Here is a 23,323-nt window from a genome sequence, read left to right as displayed (position 1 = left end):
TTTCAATTTTAAAACAACGGATTTTACAATACCTTCAAAATTATTAAATCAAGCCTTTTAGACTCATGATATAAATCACTAGCCTGATAAGTCAAGTCATTCTTTAATGTGTTCTGGCCCTTTTGAAAAATTAGGTAGTAATGATTATTCTAGTCACTAGAATCTCCCCAAATGAATGTCTCTCTCTGAAGTGACAATGGAGCACTAGACAATACAAACTGTTTTAACCGAAAAGTTTCCAGGACAAGGACGAGTGCTAATGCACAGGAAAGAAAAGGGCCTGTTCAAGAATCTGAGGACAGAGCGATCTAGCATACATTCTCAAGCACAACTCCAAATCCAGGAGGCCTTTATCCTTTTAGTCAAACGTGGAAGCAACAATAACTAGCTCTCTGAAAGCCATTCCCACAGGAAAGCTCGTCTTTTGTAGGCAGTGGCTGCTGGAAGTGAGAGAAATACCGGGAGAGGTACTGGAATGTCAGAAAGCACTCGGAAAGCTTCTGGGGATGGCATTTAGCCACAAGAATAAGCTACTATAACCTCGAGGGAAAACAATGTATAAAAACTCAGAGAAACATACTCTGGGGGAACATTCTCTCCAAATCTTCTGTAAGATGCCCCTCCAGAAAAATACTAATTTTGAAATGGGAGGATTTTATTTTAGAATGAGTAAAACATTTAAATTGTATATATGTTGCTAACTAGTAACAAGTCTGTTATTGCCTTATTATTAATCATATGCAATGCAAAAATTTAAAGACTACATAAAACTATAAAGAGTCTAAGTAAAGCAGTTAAAATAGTTCCAGGTATAAATTCATGAAGCAATGGCGACTGCAAACTGTTGATTGACATTTTGCTTCATCCCCCACTCCAGCCACACCCACCACAGCTCCACCACCCAGCAGTGACTGTTAAGACAGTTCATTTATATCCTTCCACACAATGCAATTATACCTAAAATGTATGCAATTATAGGCTTTTTATGTAAAGCTACATATGTAAAGCTTAGTAAAAAAGAGTGCAGACTATAAGGTAGTCAGGCCTTTATTTATGTAAAGCTTAGTAAAAAAGAGTGCAGACTATAAGGTAGTCAGGCCTAGCAAAAGTGAGTATTTAATAAACGTACATAAGGGAATTGACTTGGGTCTAGACCTCACTAACCCAAGGTAAATGTGTTTTAACCTCTCTGGACTATATATATATATATATATATATATATATGTAAAATATATTTATATGCATAGGATATATATGCATTAATATATAAGCACAGGACAGGTACAGACTAAACCTTAGGACTGGCTTTTCTTTGGGTCACAGGTGCTGTGATGATACATTAAAAGCATAAATCTGTAGGCATTTAACGTGCAACACACTTCCAGAAGGGGAAATCCACAAAGACACACTCCTGCCCATGTGAAGCCCTGACATTTTCACCAGAGGAAAGAAGACGCTGTGTCGTCTTTTCTTACGGAATTTTCTCTTGCTGCTTTTTGATCTGGTGGTGGCTGTATCAAGTGTTTCTCCTGTCCTGACTGAATCCAAGAATTAGAGGGAATGAATAACAGTGCAGCAGCTACTTACTCTTATGGACATCAGATACTGGCCTCTCCTCCTTAGTCAGATGAAGAGTAGGAGTGAGCAGAAAGCTCTGAGAGTTGAAAAAGAAAGCAGAACCTTGCTTCTCCTTTCATGACCTTGAGATTCTCAAGGTTTAGCTGAAGTAACATATACATCCATTTTGAAGGATAAAAGTTTAAATTAAGTTAGATGGAGAATATTAAAATACGGTAATTTTTTTTTTGTTTAGGTTATAAAGACATACTTAGCAGATCTTTGTAACTTAAACAATACCACACCTGTAAAGGGTGCTAAAAAACAAGTTCCTACATCACCTTCCTCCCTACTCCTAGCCCATCTCATGCCCCAAAACACTCATTATAAAATTTCCAACAAATGCTACATCTCTGTCTACAATGCATTATCCAAATTACTACCATGATTCCCCGAAAATAAGACCTAACCGGAAAATAAGCCCTAGCATGGTTTTTCAGGATGACATCCCCTGAACATAAGCCCTAATGCGTCTTTTGGAGCAAACCTTAATATAAGACCTGGTCTTATTTTCAGGGAAACACGGTAACACAGTGGGAAATGGCATGGAACTTCTAACGTCAGGTTTTAGTACGCCATGGTTGCAAAATATCACCTTGGAATTCTGTTAAGAAAGATGACAATTAATACCTAACAACTTAACTGACAAATTATCTTTATAACTTATAATTTTGTTATCCTTAGAAAAGTTTAACCATAAAACTAAAAATATTTCTCTGGCTGATTACATAGTACTGGATTTTTATGACACTCAAATGAATTCAATAACAAAGTTCTTTAACTACAGATAAATTTTCTCATTTTAATTCATGAAATGATTGTCATATAATATTATTTATATCATAATCACCCATAATGGATAAAAGAAAGTTCACCACCTATGTGATAATCTGGTTAGTAGTTAAGAACAAGGGCTCAGAAGCTGGACTGCCTAGGTTCCAATCCCACTGTGCCATTTACAAACAGTGAAACTTTAGGCAACTTATAATCTCTCTTGACTCAGTTTCCTCATCTATAAAATGAGGGTAATGACAGTACTTATCCCTCATGTTGTTTTGAAGATTAGTGACATATACATATATAAAATGCTTTGAACATTTGTTATATAATAAGCACTATACAAGTATTAGATGCTATTAAAAGAATGTTCATTTCATTAGAGCAATTACTTATGTTCAAAAACTTTCCACTTTTATAAAAACAAGAAGTACACAATGCAAGTGACTTAAAATGCAAAATATAGACTCGCATACCTGTTTGGAATACAAGTTCTTTCCCTCCTACACCTGCTGCTTCCAGGTTAATAAATGCACGAATCAAGCTGGCCCAGGGGTGCTGAGTAATGAAACCATGACTGGCCTGAATGAGAAGGAAAAAACAAATATAGGTTAAACAATCTGAAACTATCCATGTCTCTATTTCATTTATTATAAAGACAGAACATCTATGTGGATAAGAGGAAGAATAGGAAAATCATCATTTTTTTCAGACAGTATTTAAAGACCTCTATCTGTTTCTCTCTCTGCATAACTGCGTGTATAGTTTGCTGAGTGGAAAGTCACCATCCCAGACGGCAGCCTGATTTCCATCAGTGATGCCAAACAACATCCTGGGTAAGTGTGAGGCTGCACACACACACAAAAGGGCAACAAATAGAAGAGAAGGGACAACCCTCATGGTTGGGTATTCATGCTGTGTGTCTGCCTCAAAACATCTCTGAAACTCCAGTGTCAAAGAAAACCTGAGGCAAATAATTGTGCCATCACAGAGCCCCTAATATTATGAATCAAACACTGACAAGATGATCTGTTGTAAGCTGAGTTTTCAAACGTTGAACATGTGTACGTAAGTGACTGTAGAATTTTTAAAGTACTGCCAGGTACAGTATTTCTTTGCATATGATTTTATACTACTCAAATAAACAATCAAAATGGACAAGGGTTAGCTACTATTATCATCATTATTATTCAAGCCTAGTATTTAAAACAGTAAAATCGCACCTGTAAGACATTTTCCTCAGCACCATTGAAGAGAAATATGACAGCATGATGTAAGGCTTCTGAAGATGTTGACAAGACGCGAAGGACTTCCAGCATCACTGAACAGCTAACTGCGTCATCACTGGCACCTTCAAATCAGAAAAACAGATTTGCTGCTCAGATTTTTTAAAACCTTTACAGTATGAACCATTAGGTCTAGGAATGGGGTGTTCTCATCGAGGAAGCATCACGGAGCTGCAAGACGAGAAGCATAATACTGTCTGTCACCATCAGGTGACAATTACACCCACCAGCAGTAAACTCCATGAGGACAGGGCTCTTCACTTGTTCGCTTTCAATGTCTAGAACCATGCTTAGCCAAGAGGAGTCACTCAATTAGTATTTGTTGAATCATCAAGCAGATGGGACCAAATTAACACTGAAAACTGGTATTCTCATCAACCCAAAGCGATTTGTTCCCCTCTTCATCTTTATTCCACATCCTCTGTAATATTCTCACTTCTGGTGTTTACAGCTTCCTAGGTCATCTCCCCCTGCCACCCACTCCTTTCCTGCTTGTTTTCCTGCCAAAATCAGAAAAGCTGCAGATCACTCTGCATTTACAGAGCAGTCAGTTTGCATGGTGCAGCATTTTTGAAGGTTTCTCCAAGGAACCTTAAACACAGGAAAGGAGACTGATAACCTAAGTATTATCCTTTGTAGCAATACTGATAAAGCATAGTATTGGTATACGTACCAACAATACTCATCGAATTACTTAACTTCTTGATTCAGAATCTTCATATATTAATTAAAGATGATCATACAGATGATTTTAGTGCCTTGATTTTTTTAAAAGTACTGTAAGAGGTAGTTAAAGGAATTGATTGGATATTTGATGATACTAAGGAATTATTACTTTTTAAGTGAGATAATTCATGGTGTTATGAGCATGTCAAAAAAGATTACTTATCTTTCAGTGATATAGACAGAAATACAGCAGAAGGGATACAGCTGAGATCTGCTTCAATATGATTAAGGGTTGTAGGGGTCAGATAAAGAAACAAGATCAGAATGTCCAAGCTGGGTAATACCATGTTTCCCCAAAAATAAGACCTAACCGGAAAATAAGCCCTAGCATGATTTTTCAGGAGGACATCCCCCAAATATAAGCCCTAATTCGTCTTCTGGAGAAAAACTTAATATACTGTGTTCCCCAAAAATAAGACCTAGTCGGACAATCAGCTCTAATGCGTCTTTTGGAGTTAAAATTAATATAAGACCCGGTCTTATTTTACTATAAGATGAAGTCTTATATAAGACCGAGTCTTATATAAGACTATATAGCCTTAAGTTTACAAAGAGAAGAAGGAAAAACTAATACTGAATGCAGACCACGTTATCTTGTAATCCCCACAACACATCTGTGAGGTATCAGTCTCCTTTCCTAATATAAGACCCGGTCTTATTTTACTATAAGATCAAGGCTTATATAAGACCAAGTCTTAATATAAGACCGAGTCTTATATTAAATTTTGCCCCAAAAGACACAGTAGAGCTGATTGTCTGGCTAGGTCTTATTTTCGGGGAAACACAGTAGGTACACTCACGTTCATTAAGCAATTCTGTTTTTGTACATATCTGAAATTTTCCATAATAAAAAGTTTAAAGAGTAACCTAAGTAAATAGGCACAGGAAATAGCATTTCTGGGTTTGTACTTTGGGAGGCAGGGTGCTACAGGGTTATTATCATGAGCTTTCAGGTAAGAAAGACTTAGAAGCAAATTCTAGCTGGCATTTACCCTACCATTTCCTGGTACAGAGAGCAGGCTAATGATATCTACCTCACAGGTGTGTTGTGGGGATTACAAGATAACATGGTCTGCATTCAGTATTAGTTTTTCCTTCTTCTCTTTGTAAACTTAAGGCTTTGCAACTAGCTAAAACGCTTGTTTTGGTACTGTTAAATTCCAGGCTCCATTCCTAGTCAAGAAAAACTACTTATTACCTATTACTTGACTTGGCGGTGTTATTGGATTGGATTGTAATCAAAGTGAAACAAAGTAATAACCATCTAATTACTATCAAGCCAGAAGTACATGTAGCTGCCAGTAAAAAGTGCCACCTTCCAAGAAACAAATGAAATTAATGGTTTTTAACTTTGAGACTATGAGTTACTTTAAAATAAAAAAGCAAACCACAAAATTGTTTCTTTATTCCAAGAGAAATTGAAAGAGACATACTATATAGGGCAAATTAAAAAGTTAAACTGTCCATTTATCTTCCTTTATTTTTAATGCTTCTGTTGTCTAAGAACAGAACTAGAGAGGGTCTGATATCTTGAAGAAAGTGAAGGAAAGTTAGAGGACAGGATCTATGAGGACTGGGTGGTTAACCAACATCTCTTTCCATTTAGAATTAACCCTGAAATTGAAGCCACCCCGAAAATAACTCAGTGTCTCTTCTACCAACAACCTGGAACGATGCAGCAAACCCAAGAAGATATTTAAAGCTTTTCTGTGGGTAACGTTACCCCTAATTGGTATCAGTTCCTAAGGTCCAGGACTGTTGAGAACTTTAAAAAAAAATACCCATGTTTCAATGAGTTCATCCACTGAAAGGATTCAGGTAATAGTCTATTTCATGATTGTGTTTTTTAACTTTTTAACAATTTATTATCGATAGAAATGTCATTGAGATTGTTGGTATAGGTATTCTTAGAAAATTTTATTTTAAACTGAGTTCCAATAACCCACAAAAATGCCATCCTTTCATTACTGGATTCTATATATATATGATTTATATATATGATTTGGCACGGTTTCGAATACTTTTATAGACATCTTTCTTATATAATGCTCTTAAATAACCATGGTATTAATTTGTCCCTTCCGAGAATTTAGAATCGGGCATAGGGTGACACTTATTTTATCACTGCTTTGAAATAGGCAAAAAAGCTGCAGATCACTCCACAGCATTCTGCCGATCACTGGGTCCCTGGCACACACAAAGGTATTTCTGACTTTATTAAAAAAAAAAAAAAAAGCGTATACTGATATTTTTTAATATCTTCAAAAAATATTTAATAGCAGTAAGACTATTTCATAATAAACTTGTCATTGGGATATTGTGCAATATTGAAGTAAGGGACAGTCTCATTTTCTTCTCATGCTACAAATGCATATGAATCTCTCCTACCCTAAACAATTCACATTGGTCCTGCTGACCTCTCTATTGACAAGCAATAACTCACCTTTTTCACCAAATCATTCTGCACTCCATGTGCTCAATCCACTGTTTTGTTGAAAACTCGAAGTTCTTTTTTTTAAACCTAATCGTGTTTATCATATAATCTTCTTGGAAATGTGTGTATACTGGTTTTTCCTTAAAAGCATGTTACATTCTAAATGCAATTGGCAAGCTTTCTGATTAAAGATCTCTTAGGATGAATCATTTTATCAAGCAAATTTTATTTTATATTTTGTATAACATCTAGAGTATCATATTGGGCCTGTTATAAGTTCAAGCAATTCGGAAATATTTATATTAAATAACAAGTAATAGCAAAAAAATAGCATCTTTCATGTCAAGCACTATTCTAGTGTTTCACTTGTATTTAATCCTCTAAGCAATGCAAATACTAAAGTACCATTATTATCTCCACTTTACAGATGAAAAACTGAGGAAAGAAGAGGTTAAGTAGTTAGCTAAAGGGAGTATTAACTCTCCTTCCTTTCAAATGTAGCTGGAAAGAACTGACTGGCCAGGAAACACAGCATCTGGACCCACCTCTGTCTGATCAGTGGTGATCAGCTAAGTTTATTTCTGTGTCAAATGATAGGGATTGAACCAGATGCCATCTCAGGTCTTGTCTACCTCAAATTGCTACTACTTTCTACTCTTCCCTGCTTATAATTTATTTAATTACTGAAAGACTTTTTCTGATGAATCTTATTTTTTTTAAATGGAAGTTCAACGTAAAGGATTCTCATTCATTCAAAATATTTATTATGTCAGGCACTGTCCTAAACATCAAGTATTCTATTTTGACACAGTATTTTCAGAGGAAGATTTATGGATGAATGAGGTACTCTAACCGTATAGTATCCCCAGTGGGCCAAAATTCCCACTTTACTGCTCAGCCAAAACTGCTAGGAGAGATGTCCTCCAAACCCTCTTTTCCGTGAAGGCAAGGACTGTTCCTTTATTCCGTATCCCCGACTACAACACCTGGCTGAGTAAGCAGTGCAAGAGACAGAACCTAACTCCAGGACTCAGGGACACATACTGGTAACACTGATGAAGCTGCCTCAGTCTACCAGCAACAACATTCCTGTCCTGTCACTGGGCTGCTGGCACTAATATTTAATAAATAAATAAACAAATAAATAAAGCACTGGCGTGAATAGTGAGGGGTAGATCCTAAACTACATACTCTTCTCATTATCCAGCCTGCTATCACAAATAAGGTTTGTCCACGAAAATGGTGTCCCACCTTTGCCCAAGAGCTTGGTGTTAATAAGCCTCCTGGAATGTGACAACTCCAAAAGGACTAAAGAACAGACACATACCTGGTGAGTTGGCCACTGAGTCAAAATGACAGTTAGCCAGGACTGCATGCTGGGCTCCATCTTTGGGTTCCAGCTTCACCACCACGTTGGTGATGTTGTCATAGTAGCTTGTAAAACCTCCCAAGAAGTCGATGCTAAAGGAACCTGTAGGCCGTTGTACATCTACTGTAATCTTGTGAAGGCTGTTGCTTTGGACTTCAATCAGTTTAATCTGTTCCAAAAGGTAACGCACTGTCAGAATTTCATTTTCTGGACTTCCTGTAGTCCTGGGACCAACAGATGTTATGTGTTCAAGATAATCCCTGGAAGTGACCAAAAGAATGATGATGACAGGGTGTGCTCAGCTTAAGACTAACATGTACCTCAGAACTTTTCCTCTAAACTTCCCTTCACCCACCAAAACAAGTTCTTTGACTTTTCACATCAAAAGGCTGCCTGTTATTATTTCAGGTACCCCGTGGAAAAAAATCACTTGTAAAGTTCCATCATTTCATCTCCCATGAGCTCATCCCTTCAGAGTTATCTCTACCCACCCCACTCCCAAATTCTCCCAATCCTCATATGAAATCAATACAAAGATTAGATATTCTATTCAAACTGCTAAAGACGAGGCAGGACAGCATGCAACTTCACTGCGCCACACTCTGGAGGGTCACTGATGCTGGGCTAATGAAACCAATGAGCAAAGACAATTAAGTCAAGAAGTTAAACAAACAAACAAAAAAAAGCTTTTGATTGTGAAGAATGGACTCAGCCTTCCTAGTGTGCACACAAGGCCTAATAACTTCAATTCAGGCCCAAACCAACTCTACCCCTAAAACAAACAAACAAATATTTTGTCTTTTCACTGCATTCCAAGTGGGGAGAACAGAGTGGGGAGGTGTGTTTCACAAACTCCTTAATAAAATAAACTTCCAGCACTTTGTATTCCAAAGCAAAAGTTTTTAAAACACAGAGGCTGTTGAAAACTCTGCTAGCTTATGATTTTATGAGCTTTGACACGGATTACAATACCTTTGATCCCATCACCATTTTTAGCACACTTCATAGTGGTGTGTTGTTTTTTTTTAATTAAAAAAAAAAAGTTACACCTTACACACCAGGGGCTCAACGGCATGCTCCGGGAATCTGAAAACTTCTGAAACTGTAAACTTTTGAAGTGCACTCTTCCAGGTTGAGCGTCCCTAACTTTCAGGTTTGACCTGACCTCAAAAAGTTAAGACTCCTTCATTAGCCCCTTCCGACATCTCCCCAGGAACCGAATTTAGAAAGCTGGCTAGGTACACAAATTGCACTCTCCTTCACTTCTTTTGGAAAGCAGGAGGGCTAGTAAAAAGTGGAAGTTGCTCCAGGAGATAAGGAAGGACTAACAACCAAACCCTGTATGTGCAGGCGTGGCAGAAAGGAGGTGGAAAAGCAGAAGCAACTGCCCGGCCCCCCTCATCTGCACCGCCAGCCGAACAGGGGGGCCGTGCGAGCCCCCGCGTCCCGTCAGGTGGACCTCCAGAAGAGAAACGCGGCCAGCCCACTCCACGTGGAGCGGAGCCAGCGAGCCCGAGCGGTCTCGCCGGGGCGGGTCCACACAGGTGCGCTGCCCCGGCTGTGGCAGGCGACCCACTGGGATGCGCGGGCCGGGCGGGAGCAGCCAGTACCTCGCTCGGCGCGCGTCGAACTCCCCGCGGTGCCCACCGGCCCCCCGCAGCACCAGCTGCTGCAGCGACAGCTGCACGACCGTCCGCAGCAGCAGCAGGTAGAGCGCTAGCCCCAGCGCAGCGCGCGCCTCCGACAGTCCGGTCCCTGCAGCCCGACTCGCGCCGCCACTACCCGCCGCGCTGCGCTTCCGCGTCCTCGCGCCCCCGCCGCACGCGTCCGCCCAGGGCTTCGGCGCCGCCGCGGCCTCCCTGTCCCACAGCGGGGTGGCCGCTCCCACGTCCCGGCGCTCCACTCCAACGCGGTGCCGCCTCACGGCCGCCGACTCCGAACCCCAGTCCATGGTGGCGAGCCTTCGATGCCGGCCCCGCAGCCACAGCCCGAGACAAGCCCAGGGGGAGCCGCGGCCGCCGCAGCGCCTCCTAGTGAGAGGACGGAAACTGCAGAGGGCCAAACTTCTTCTGATTGGCCGGTCCTCGCAGCGGAGACCCGGCGCTCGGGGCACATCGCCGGCGGGCACCGCGGCAGGGCGAGCCCAGGCTGGCCGTCGTGGGCGTGCCTTCTTCTGCAGGGCTTCCCTGCCTGGTGTGGGACAGAGATTCCCAAATGGAAAGATACCCGTAAACCTAGGAACACACGAAAAGTGAGGTCGCTTTTAAAAGAATGCACATGATGCGCCAGGCAGCCTCATGCTTCCCCATACGTAATCTAAGCACAGATCTTCCTAACGACACTATTATTGTCCCCATTTCACACATAAAGATAAATAATAGCTCTTATTTATTGAGTGCCTGTCATGGGCCAAGCACTGCGCTAAGTGCTTTGATGCATCATCTCATTTGATTCTCAGGAGAACCCTGAAAGGGAAATATTTTTATTCCCATTTAATAAGCTGAGTAGCTTACAGGTAACAGCTGAAGAACTTAAATCTAAATCGGTGGGCTACCAAAACAGCATTCTGGTCCACTACGGAATATGGCACTCTGCAAAGCTTGAATCTACTCTTCCTGCCTGATGATGCCATGACCTTCCCTGCGTCAAAGCTCTGTGTCTCCAGCATGGACTTACCGCAGTGCCATGACCTTAACCCAGAGACCAAGGGAGAAGGTGTGCTCGCCTCCCATTCGGCTCCAGCCTAGCACTCAGGTCCACCAGACACCGGGATGCTCCTTACTCGCAGCTCTGCAGCTGGCCTCTTTCAAAGTCCTTCCTGCTCACCATCTTTCTTTCTCCAACAGGATCTTCCCACAGGCTGTTTGTGTTGCCTGGAACATTCTTCCCTCCCCTCATTCCCTGTTAACTCCTGTTTAACCTTCAAATGTCAGTTCAAGTGGTACGTCCTTAAGCAAAAATCTCCTACTCTAATGAAGCCAGTTTCCCCTATTTGTAGGATCTCATAGCACCATGTATGCATATAATTATTTAATGTCTTCCCCATTAGACTGTAAGCTCCATGAAGGCAGGAATTATGGCTGGTTTTGCTCACCACTTGCTCACCCTCCTCTTAACACAAAGCATGACATGTAATATGTAGTCTATAAATATATGTTGATTGAGTGAATAAGTGAACACATAATTTTATGACATCAGCATAAGTTTAGGTTGATAAGATCCTTTTTAGTCCATAAGGTCCGTGAGACCAAAGACAATGACTATGTTATTTATTCATCACTAAGTCCCCAGTGCTTAGCTCTGTACCTACCCCATATTTATTGAATGATGAAATTAATATATATTGTCTTTAATAAGAACCAACTGTCCTGTTATTCTCTTCCCCAAAACTCTAGTGCCTCCACCATCTTTGGAAGATAACACCTCAGAAACGACTCTGTCCACTGCGACATCACAAAATGTGGGGGTCTCTGGTTCGTAGACCAAGGGCACAAATGTCTCATGGTCTTTTAAGCCTTACCTATTTTATGCTGTCGTTTGCTGGACTGGGTGGGTGTCAGAAAACCTAGGATAAGGTGCACCTACTAGGAGCTGTGTTACTAGTTAAATCATTTGAGTGCTCTTTTTCTGAATGAATAAATTCAGCATTTCTGACAATATTCCATGGGAGACAGTGTACCATAGTAGAAGAAAAGCCTGGCTGTGGTAGTCAGATCTGAGTTCCTGAATCAGGAACCTTCAATACACATGGCATTATGCAAGTTAGTCTCAGTGTCCTTACCTGTGATAATGGAGATAATGCCTGCCTTAAAGGGCTTCAGTGAGGGTTAATCAGCTAATACATGTAAAAGAACCTCACATACAAGTCTCATTAAATACTATTTTCCAGAAATTTCTCCGTATACAATCCTTTGCAAATCGGATTAAAAGCCATTTTCCTATTGTGATAATCATAGAGCCCTAGGTGGTAGAAATCGCCTTGTTATAGTTTGGGTCTTGGAATTCCAGTAGTTTTTCTCTAGGCATGTGTAAACAATAGTATTCACACTTGAACATTTTCAAACTACCAGTTGTTAGATATCTACGTTGTGTCAGATAGTAATCAAGGCATGGAAACACAGAGAAGCACAAGTCAATGTTTCTGCCTTCATCGAGCTTACATTCTAGTGGAAAGACAATAAACAAGTGTGTGTGGTGTGTGTGTGTGTGTATATTTGTAGGTGAATAAAATATCAGGTAAAGTGCTACTGTATAAAGAAATATAACTCAGGGAATTGAGCGTGAGTGAAGCTGCTGTTTTAGGTAGGGTGATCAATGTCCTCTGAAGAGAGGACATTGGAGAGGACCTGAATGAAATGAGGAAGGGCTCCATAAAAGCCTGAGGAGAGAATGTTCCAGGCAGACAAAAATGAACTGGGAGGTTCAGAAGCAACACTAAGTAGGGCATGTGGCTAAAGCAGACTGAGCAAGACAGGCAGTGACAGAGACAAGGTCAGAGAAGTAGGCAAGGGCCAGTGCAAACAAGGCCTCCTGGACTCTGGCGTGGTTTTGAGCAGTGAAAGGTCATATTCTAAGTTATGTTTTATGACATTGCGGAGTCTCAGTGCCTGGAAGAGCAGCACAAGGACCACGCCTAGATTATGGAGGCTAATAAAAGTCTTTGCTAATATCGGGCCTTTGAAGTATTTGAGGATGTTGAGGTATAGTTTTATTTTAAATAAAACTATATACATATATATATATATATATATGTATATACATATATATATTTTTTTTTTAAATTAAACTACTATAAAATAAGTAGATCACAGTGAATTGAAACATTCTAGTTCCCAGATATCATACTGCTGATGAGGATGGAATGAAATGTGAAAGGCTTTGGCTGCCTCGTTTTGTGAGCTATTGATAACTGGGGTTGACTCAATTCATCTGACTTGGCAGATAATTATGTCTTTCTTATGTGCCCGTTTAGGACAAAGTGAAAGCTAGACCTACCAACAGGCACAGAGATGTCCCAAGTCCCTTCTGTTTTGCCATCTCTTCGGTATTTCCTAGTAACCTGGCTAAGGTGAGTAGAAGGGCATTTAAGCAGACAGGATTCAGGTGAATTGCCAGTCTCTGTCTTCCACAGAGGTCGTCTCATAGCCTATCTGCATCTTTCCTTGGAAGAGGAGCTACTATAGCATTTGGTGAAAGTCATCTGGGACTGAGGCTGGCCTGATGCCTTTACCTGAGGTTACAGTGACATTACAGTCAAAGGAGGTGCCGCACCGAGAGATAAGAAGGGAATTCAAACCAGTTGCCAAAGACAGAAATAGATGTCCAAAGCTGATAGAGCTAGCTCAAGATTGAGAAATCAAGAACAAAGATTTCAAAGGCAAAAGAAATCTTGGGTAAACACTGTAGACAGGTTTGCCTACCACTCTGAGACCTTCGTTTGGTCTTACTGTGCTTACCGAGGTGGTAGAAGGATGGGCCAGCTTCGTTTCAAGGGTCAGTAATGAATGCTCATGTCCAGGATAGGGCCACCAGGTTTTGGTTTGTTTGGTTGGTCGATTTAGATCCCTTCAGGCTGAAACTGGGGCTTCCTAAATACAAAGTTCTGCAATGGAACATTCAGGAGCTGGTGACAATGGTCAACTACAGGCAGCATCCCCAACAAGCTGGGCAGCCTAGAAACTGCAGTGCTGGCAGACAAGGGCATTTAAAAAGGTAAATAGGCCAGATCTGTAAATGCCCTTTCTTCAGAGCTTTTCTACTCCCACAACATGAGAGAGAGAGAGAGATGGTGCCCCACTGTTAACTCCCCTTCAGTCTTCAGGTTGGTCCCTCCTGTTGCCTCATTCCTTGTAGCTGGTGGCCACACAGGAGTTAAGACAACCAGTCCAGCTGCACTACTAGCTGAAATCATGTCGGACTACTCCTTTACATGGCTACTTAGAAAGAAGATGCTCTGATTTTTGAAAGAACTTGTATCTAGGTAAAAGAAAAAAAAAGCCTCTTGGAAACAAATGGGGTTGAGAAAATTGGCTCTTTTGGGGAAGGAAAATCGAATTGGAACCTCACACTATATCACACACCAGAAAAGGAAAAAAAAAAGGTCAAGTAGAATTCAGAATTAAACAATTTTTTTAACTGATAAGAAATAAAGTAAACATAACTAAATAATTATAATAATTACGTAAGACTCGAAATGGACAAGAGCTCTAATCAAAAAAGAAGTAGAAGAAATTGTAAAGGGAAAGATTACGTGTTGACTACACAAAACTGAAAACTTCTATATGTCAGAAACAATCACCAAAAAAATGAAAAGTCAATTGGCCAAACTTGGAACATTATTTTCAACAAATTAAAAAAATGGAATAATATATTTATGCTCTCTCTGTGTTTCTCTCTCTAAATATAGATTTAATTTATATATTTATGTATTATTTTATATTATATAACTTAATAGATACATTTAATATATATTAAAAATTGGTAAGAAAAATACCAATGTCTCAATAGAAAAATATGGAAACCAATTATCCTCTATGTCAAAGGAGCATGTGAAAATATGGGCCATTTTTAACTTATCACATTAAAAACATTTTTGTGCTTCGTTTTGAATTATAATAAGCTCTGCTGACACATTTAATTGATAAGCACTTTTATATGATGCAGGTGAGTTATGTATTGAAAGGACCTTTCTGGAAAGCAATTTGACAAGATGTACCAGGAGCCTGAAGAGAATTCACAGTTCTTCATGTAGTATTTTCATATATAGGAACCGACTGAAGATGTGATAAGAAAAAAAAAGAAAATGCAAAAGAACGCTCATCTATAAAAAGCAAATATGTGGAAACTCCTTTAGCATATAAAACTAAAAGTCAAATAAATTATATCCAGAGTATGGAATGTCATGTAGTATTAAATCAACATTACCAAAGTGTATTCGATAATGTGGAGGAAATGTTCATGTTATAAATATTAATAAAAAGAAAAAAATAAAGATACAGAATTTAGTAAAGAATATACAGCATGATAGCAGCAATGACAGTGGTTATCTGTGAGTGATTTTTTTTTCTTCCTTATTCATTTTTCTATTTGCCACTTTTCCTACCATGAGCTCAGTGTTCCCTTTAAGAGTCTCAGTTATAGGTCAGGCTCCTCAGCCCTGTGCCCAGGAAGACACTTAAAATCTACTGCATTTTGATCCTTAGGAATTTATAAATTGATTCCAACATGGATGTGATCCAACAAAGGAACGCAATGTCAAAATGCTTATCTCTGGCCCGTGCTCCTCAAGCACATTTCTAGACTAAAAAGTTCAGGGTAAAGATTCAGCAATTAATCAATTGCTGAAGCATTAAACAATTTTTGAGATAATTTTCACATAATTATTCTTTCAGTTCAGCCGGGGACACAGAAGATTGGATGCATATACTTTTAAATGGCTTTGGATTAAATGGCTTTTGAATTTTCTTTTCCCTCCTTCATAGCATATCCCTTGTATTAGAGGAAGCCAAAAGTCTCTAGGGATTTATCTGAGAGTCACATACCCAGGGCTTTGCATTTCTCCCTGAGCTGCAAGGCAGGTGAGCCAGGACAGAAGAGGGTGACTCAGCAGTTTGGGGGCTGGGGGAAGCTAACTCCATGCTGAAGTCAGGTCGTTTCAGGCTATTAAAAACAAAACAAAAAAAAAAAACAATGAGCCTGTGCTCTGCCAGATCTCAGTGCATTTAGAAGTGCACACCCAGAGACTTCATGTCTGCCCAAGCCCCCCTCTAGGTAGTTATCTCCTGCTGCAGCCCCCTGAACTCTTGCAGGCCTGTCCTGGACTTGTTTCACATGGTCTGTGAGCCAGTGACCTCCGTTTGGTCTTTACTGGCCAATAATAGCCTCTGTAATGAATGCTTTTCCGAGATACTCCAAGGAGAAGAGAGACAACAATGGATCTTGGATGAGAATGACAAATGTTTCTCAAAGTGTGGTCTGGTAGCCTGAGAACCACCTGGGCACCTACTAAAATCGTCTTCCGGTTCCCTACTCACCTACCGCATCTGACTCTGAAGACAGGGCCCCGGACTCTGTGACTCCTGCTTAGGCCAAAATGGTCATTATGGTGCAGACGCTCTTCAGTGCCTGCTCCACATGTCCAAGACGGCACGTAGGACTCCTGTGAGTGGAGCCTGGGCCAGGTCACCCGCCTGCACCTTTATAAAGATCGCATCAGCATCACCACCTTCGCCCTCCCTGCTATGCCCACCTCCCACCCACAATGGCCAGAATTCTGTAGCACCTTGCTACACCACATCAGAAAACAGGGACACCAGAGGCAGAACGGTGCAGTGGTTAAGAGCATGGGCTCTGCACTCACGCCACTTTGGTTAAGTGCTGTTCTACCACCAACCTGCTGTGTGGTAGATCTCCAGTGACTACCGTAACCTTGTTGTGCCTCAGTCTCCCCATCTGAGAAGTGGGCTCATAGGGCTGTTTTGAGGCCCTAGATCAAGAGACCTGGTAAGAGTTCAAGATGTATTCGCTGTATCTCCTATTATGTAGTTTGGGCCTTATGTGCATGACATTCAGAAAATAGAAAGATGACATCTCAGTCTTTGATTCAGTTTCCAAATTCTCCAATCACTCCTCTGTTGGCTATGTGGGTGAAAGCGAATTAGAGAATTCATGGCCAAACTTGTTAGTATTATAGCAACCTAAAGTGTGAAAGGCAATTTGTTACGTAAGTCTGAGGGAAACTTGATTTCTAACTTTACTTAAAGGGCAATTATTTAGTTAAGTGTTTGGCACTGCTCTGCTCTCCCCATCCCTCGAAATACACACATCCACACCCCTATATGTGCATATTTCTTTATTCCTACCTTCTTGATGCAAGGGCTTATAAAACACCTGTTTTCCTCTCTCATCTCAAACTGCCCTTGGTACATAAGCAATCAATGAGCAAGAAGCCAGAAGTACCAAGAATAGATACTCTATTTTTTAAAATAAAAATTCATTCACAATATTATTCAGACATAAAAAGGAATGGAGTACTGATATGTGCTACAATATGGATGAACCTTGAAAATACTATGCTAAGTGAAAGAAGCCGGACACAAAAGGTTACATATTGTCTGATTCTGTTCATATAAAATATCCAGAATAGGTATATCCATACACACAAATGGAGATTGGCGGTTACCAGGGACAGGGAGGAGGGGAGAATGGGATCAATTGCTTAATGGGTACAGGGTGATGTTATCCTTTTGGAGAGATGAAAATATTTTGGAACTAGATAGAAGTGTCAGCTTGCATAAAATTGTGAACGTACTAAATAGTTCACTTTTAAAATGGTTAATTTTTATGTGAATTTCACCTCAATAACAATAATTTAAAATGTTATTCAATATAAATTATTCACAGCTGACAATAGTAAGTAGAATTTACAAAGAATTCTTAACTCCAGGGACAGATGCCTGCCCAAGTTCAGAGTTAAAGGGATTTGCTGTCCCATTGCTATTGTTATAAATTGTGATGATAATAAAAGACCTTGGGTTTCAATAGCCTCTGCTAAGCAACTCAAATTAGGATTTCTGCACTCAGTTTATTGTTTTGTTTTGTTTTCAGAAAATAAATACTGTGGTAGAGATACCATTTCTTTAGAGAGGGCAAAGGAAGGAGTTTCATTCACAGCTTCAAGTTTTTAAAACCATTTCCTACTGATTCCTCCACGGTTCTAATTTCTCTTAACACAAAGAGCTACCCAAATATCCTAGCCAGAGGTAAAGCTAACTTGAAGGGTCTCTTGCAAGGCTAGAGCCCAAATTGAGAGATTCAGGGATTAAAACCCAAGTGACCACGGACTTTGGGTATTCGCATGTGCTGTTGTGTCAGCAAGGTGGCTGTGACATATTTGGAGTGAGGATCAGAGCATTTACATCACCATTTCCTGATATGAAGGTAAGAATAAAACAGATCAGATTTAAGGTTGTAGGGACTGGAGTGAATTGCAGCCCCGAGCCTTACCTAAATCATAACTGTGACTATTGCTCTGCGGAATTTGAGGCTCAATATGGCCAGATCTTCTAATTTTCAAGAAATAGCAGAAATTCAGTTATTTATGTGAAATTTTCTGCTCTATTAATGTTGGAAACTAATTTTTAAAAAAGAAGACCATTGCGTGGTTCAAACAGAGCAGATCTGCAAACTGGATCCCTCCCCGCAGCTGTCATTTAGGAACCTCTGAGCCCTCACCTTTAAGCCCTCAACGAAACACTTGCTAAAGATAAAATATTTCCCTGAAAATCGGGTTATGCGTGGAATTCTTCTGCTTTAATTTAGGGGAAAGTGTACAGTGCTAGAGTGGATCAGATATAGGTAGCCAAGCCTTTTGCGTCTCTCTCTCTGATTAAAGGTGAGTCTTGTCAAATGCTTCCCCCTCCTCCATTTCTAGCCACTGCTCTGTTTATTTTGCATTAAACAAGGAAAAAGTAGGACAACGCTTTCTGAAATTCTTGCTGATACAGAGCCAAAGGTCCTGAACTGGATTATTCCCCCCCCCAACCCCCACCCAGTCAAACGGTACAGTTTTGAACACACTGAAGTGTGAAAATGAAATGCATACAAGTATTTACAGGCCTGTCCCCCGTCCTGGATTTTGGATCAACCATGGGGCTATGCAGCTGTATTTACTTTTCCTGTGTGCCCTGTGGGGAGGAAGGAAGGGAAGAGCAGAGAGTGAGTGGGCCTAGAATGAAGCTCACAGTCATGGAAAATAAAAAGCATTCCTCCACACAGTGGCCAACCCCAGCAGCACAGATTCCTAATTTGAAATGTAATGTTCCGTAAACTGTAACAGCATTTCTAGCAGTTGAGACTCAATCAAACCTACAAATTGGTTCTGATATGAAGGAAAACACTTACTTCTTAAAATTAGATAACCCTGTCTTGGAAAACACTGGTATCCTAAATCCTGAGACTTCCTTCCTGCAGTCTTCTAGCTCTTTCCACCCAGGCTCAGAAATAAGTAGCCAAGTAGCCACAGTCACTCAGCATGGGAGATTAAATTTAATTCTTGGGAAACTAAAGAGAAACCTCTACAGCCTACCCTGTTGAGACCTGACAAGGAGCCTCTTGGGTCAGACTAAAAGGAGATCCTTTAGAAGAAACCTAGGCATGCTATCCTACCTGCATCCTTTCCCACAACCATTTTGTTTACATGTGGGCTGATTTTTTCAGCCTTGCAGGAAACCATAAATAGATTTCTAGTTGACACTCATGCTTTCTGGTTATTTCAGCCCCAGTTCTTCCTTCCAGAGATGCTGGCCTGGCTATAGAGATACAAATCAACAAATACCACATTCTTTACACATTCTTTATTGGTCTACAATAAATTATGGCTGGTTTGAGCACGTCAGCCTTCTGGTTCTCTCCAGAGTGCAAGACGTACCCTGGCCTCACTGGTGATTTAGCAGGGTTTCCTGCCAACAAGAACAGGGGGAAATGCCCCCTCCAGGTTGTCTGGCCCCTCCCTGGGAAGAGTGCTGGGCCTTTGAAACTTAAAACTCACACTTGCTGAGCCTAAAACCTGTGTCATGGTGTTTTCCTTGTTTCTGTTTTCATCAGGAAATCTTTAGTGTTCTCTATGTTGGCTTTTAAAAAAAATTATTGTTTATTTTTAAACTTGTAATGCCTCTACCTGTGACCCTGAGAGGATTTAACAATTATATGTGCTCTTAAAACAGAATTTTCTTAAAGTTTGGGGAAGTGAGGAGGAGAGAGAGAGAGATAACAAAGTGAGAGAAAAACATGTTCAAGATATTTATCTTCTTTTTTCCTTCTCACAAAACTAACTCCCAATTTATTGATCATTTGGACTCTTCCTGCCTGTGGGTTAATCACCCCTCCCTCCTTATCTTTTTCTCCTCCCTTTGCTGCCCAGTGTCTTTGTTATTTCTCCCACAGGGGAGGGAATGAAAAACTCAAATTAGTTATCTTTGATTATACCAGAGGGGATAGTGGGGGGGCCCTTCTTAGAACAAACAATGGGGTCAGCCCCCTCCTCTCAGGATAGCACACCTTGAGTGAACTTGCTAGAGTGAACCAGGACTCCAAGGTGGGAGAGCTTCAGGGGGAAAATGAGAGGGCCTGAGGAGTTCTTTTGACGCCATAAAGCCATTGACTGTATGTGGGGAAGTTCCAAGGGAGAGAGGCAATTAGTGAAACTCCATTGTTTGTGACAGGAAGAAGGGAAGAGAAGAAGCCACTTTGGGTTGTTAGGCAGGTCTGGGTGGACAGATGTGGTAGCGCAGGGTTTCCTGAACTTGACTGTGCATAGGAACTACCTGGGATCTGAGTCTGAAGACCTAGGGTAGGAGAGATTTTACATTTGTAGTAGGTTCCCTGATAATGCGGGTTCTGCTACCTTACCAAACTAGTTAACCCTGCTTTGTGAAGCAAAATGGTAGAGCATTTGGGGAATTAAAGACAACATAAAGGTGAGGTGATGGGTGGGAGAGAGCAGACAAAGCAGTCTGCATCCACTCACCATTAAGCAATGGATGGACAGTCTTACAGGAAGGCAGCCAAGCGTAGAACAAGATCCCCAGTGGAGGGTAGATCTGGGTTCAAATTCTGACTCTGCCACTAATTTACTGTGTGACTTTAGGGAACTCCGAGCCTTAGTTTCCTCATCTGTTAAAAAAAGGATCATAAAACCTCCCTTGGCCACTTCATAGGATTACTCTAAGGATTAAATGAAATAAGTATGAGAAAGCTTTTCATAGATGCCAAGTACTTCGCAAATGTAATCTATGATTATGTCGTAACATGGCAAAGTTTCACCCACATATGAGTACTAGCCATCTCTAACTACGTTTCTCAGAGGACTGGGTGAGAGCTTCATGAGTGTGTAGAGGAGGAGCTCATATTGGTTTCATCATCCTTCAAAGCCTTTGCAACCTACGCTGTGCACTGGTCCCTGCCCCAGGCCCTGGCTCTCTCTCTGGTTCAACATGAATCATTTCACTTGGTTTTTTTGGGGGATGATCATTCCTTTCTGAAAGAATGAAGAACCTGTTTGCGTTCTTCATTCTTTGGAAACTCCTCTTCTATTTTTGGGCTATCTCACATTTCACCTACACTCCTGGGCAGAATAGTTGATTTTCCTGTTTGACATAGAACTAGAGGCCTTTTCTTTAGGAAACTCCAATGGGTAAGCTACAAAGATGGGTTGCAGAAGCTTTCTTCAACTTTGACAGACTATGATGGCACCCATCCCACCAGACTCAGTATATTTGCTACTGCGTCCCCTCAGCACCAACACACAGGCACCCCTGTCCTCCATTACCCAGCATGCCTAGGGGAGAGGAGGAGTGGACTCCAGCAAATGGAATTTTCTGTTTAACTCACTGTTATATCTAGAAATACGTCCCCCCGCATTCTTACAATTAAAAATCTCTCTAAAACATCGCTTCTAATTTATTACCTTAATTAGGAGACTATCCTGACAATTAGTTTTTTGAAGCTTAGGATTTATAACATCTTCGTCATCATTACATGATTACACAGTGAGGCTAGGATATGGATGACTGTAGACAGACTCCAGATTGATTTTCTTTTTTAACTAAAACCCAAATTTATCTCCTCTTATGAATAACACATACCAGGGAAGACAGTATGCCACATGCTTAACAAGCATTACCTTATTTAATCCTCAAAAAAAAAAGAAAAAGAAAAACAGAAAAACCTATCAAGTAGATTAGTTATTAACCCACATTTATTGTAGAAGAAACTGAAGCTCAGAGAAGGGATGTAATTTACCAAAGGTCATACACACAATAAGTGGTGAGGTGGGATTTAAAGATAAGTATGTGTGGTAGGTAGAATAATAGCCCCCTACCCATGTCCACACCCTAACCTGTAAATATGTTGCTTTACTTGTCAAGAGGAACTTGGCAGATATGCTTAAATTAAAAACCTTGAGATAGGAAGTTTATCCTGGATTGTCTGGATGGGCCCAATATAAATACAAGAGTCCTTATAAGAAAACATGGGAGGCAAGAGAATTAGAAAAATAGTGAGAGAAGCACAGGTCAGAGTGGTACAGGGCCTCTGGGAGCTGGAAAAGTCAAGGAAATGGATTCTCTCCTAGGACCTCCAGAAGGAACACAGCTCAGCTGAGCCATTTTGGAATTCTGACCTCCGAAACTGTAGGTAATAAATTAGAGTTGTAGGCCAGTAAATTTGTGGTTAATTTCTTACAGCAGCATAGGAAACTAATATGCCTACTGATATGAGTAGTGGAAAGAAAAGAGTCTGGTTTTGTCTATGAGTCATAAATATTTTGCTGGTAGAGATTTCTGGTATTCCATGTAGATTTAGGAAATTGTAATTATTTTTTTAATGCTCAGAGTCTGAACTCTTAACCACTGAGCCGAATGGCCTCTCCTCGGGTCCACCCCCAAAAAGGCCCTTGTTGTTTGAAGGTTGTTGTTTGTGGCTAGAATTCTGGTTTGATAGGGATTGCTATATAAAGCCTATAAAGTTTACTTGTGTTGGAAATTATTGGTGAAACTACTTGAAGATCACCTGTCTAAAAGTGCAATAGTGCAGACTGGGTTACAGGGGTGTCAGTGTGAGTGCAGGTAGATGCCGGAAAGAGAAGGAGGGACCAACATGACTTACCATGCTCAGATGGGTTATCCTGACCAAGCAGGGAAAATGAATGGAGAAACCCTTCTGAGTTTTAATCTGACAATCAGATAGTCACCGCCTGTGGGGAACAGAAGGGACCCTCAAGATAATCATTCAGCCCCTTCATTGTACAAATGAAGAATTCGGTTCCAGGGAGCACGACCCTGCCCAAAGTACCCAGTGAATCCTGGGTGAGAACCAGAGCCCAGACCCAAACCCTGATGCCCATCGTCTTGGCACTTGGTGCATGTTGTGTACACTAATTAGGCGTTTTACATAAACAAGGTCCTGGTTTGATCACTGAGGCTGATATTTGTAGACACTCTCTCTGAGCACCAAGAAATGTCCACACTTCAGAGAAGTTGTCCTGTCATACTTGGCAAAGAAAATCCATGCCGTCATAAGATGGTTCAGACCAACATCTGTTATAAAAATAAATAG

General features: G+C 40.7%; 1 protein-coding gene across 1 annotated transcript in view; it reads right to left on the bottom strand.

Moving 5' to 3' along the window:
• The window catches only part of ERMP1 (endoplasmic reticulum metallopeptidase 1), a 42,963-nt gene extending 32,723 nt beyond the window's left edge, over positions 1-10,240 (bottom strand). The window contains exons 1-4 of the mRNA XM_081067223.1: positions 9,820-10,240; positions 8,168-8,469; positions 3,618-3,745; positions 2,871-2,976 (exon numbers count right to left, since the gene is read on the bottom strand). Of these exons, the coding sequence (XP_080923349.1) occupies positions 2,871-2,976; positions 3,618-3,745; positions 8,168-8,469; positions 9,820-10,160 (877 nt within the window). The 5' untranslated portion in view covers positions 10,161-10,240. The remainder of the gene's footprint in view (positions 1-2,870; positions 2,977-3,617; positions 3,746-8,167; positions 8,470-9,819) is intronic.
• Between the last annotated feature and the right edge of the window lie 13,083 nt (positions 10,241-23,323).

Source organism: Rhinolophus hipposideros, assembly GCF_964194185.1.
Source record: "Rhinolophus hipposideros genome assembly, chromosome: 11".
Classification (NCBI taxonomy): Eukaryota; Metazoa; Chordata; class Mammalia; order Chiroptera; family Rhinolophidae; genus Rhinolophus; species Rhinolophus hipposideros.
Note: the sequence above shows the minus strand (reverse complement) of the source record. Positions and strands in the feature narration are given on the sequence as shown.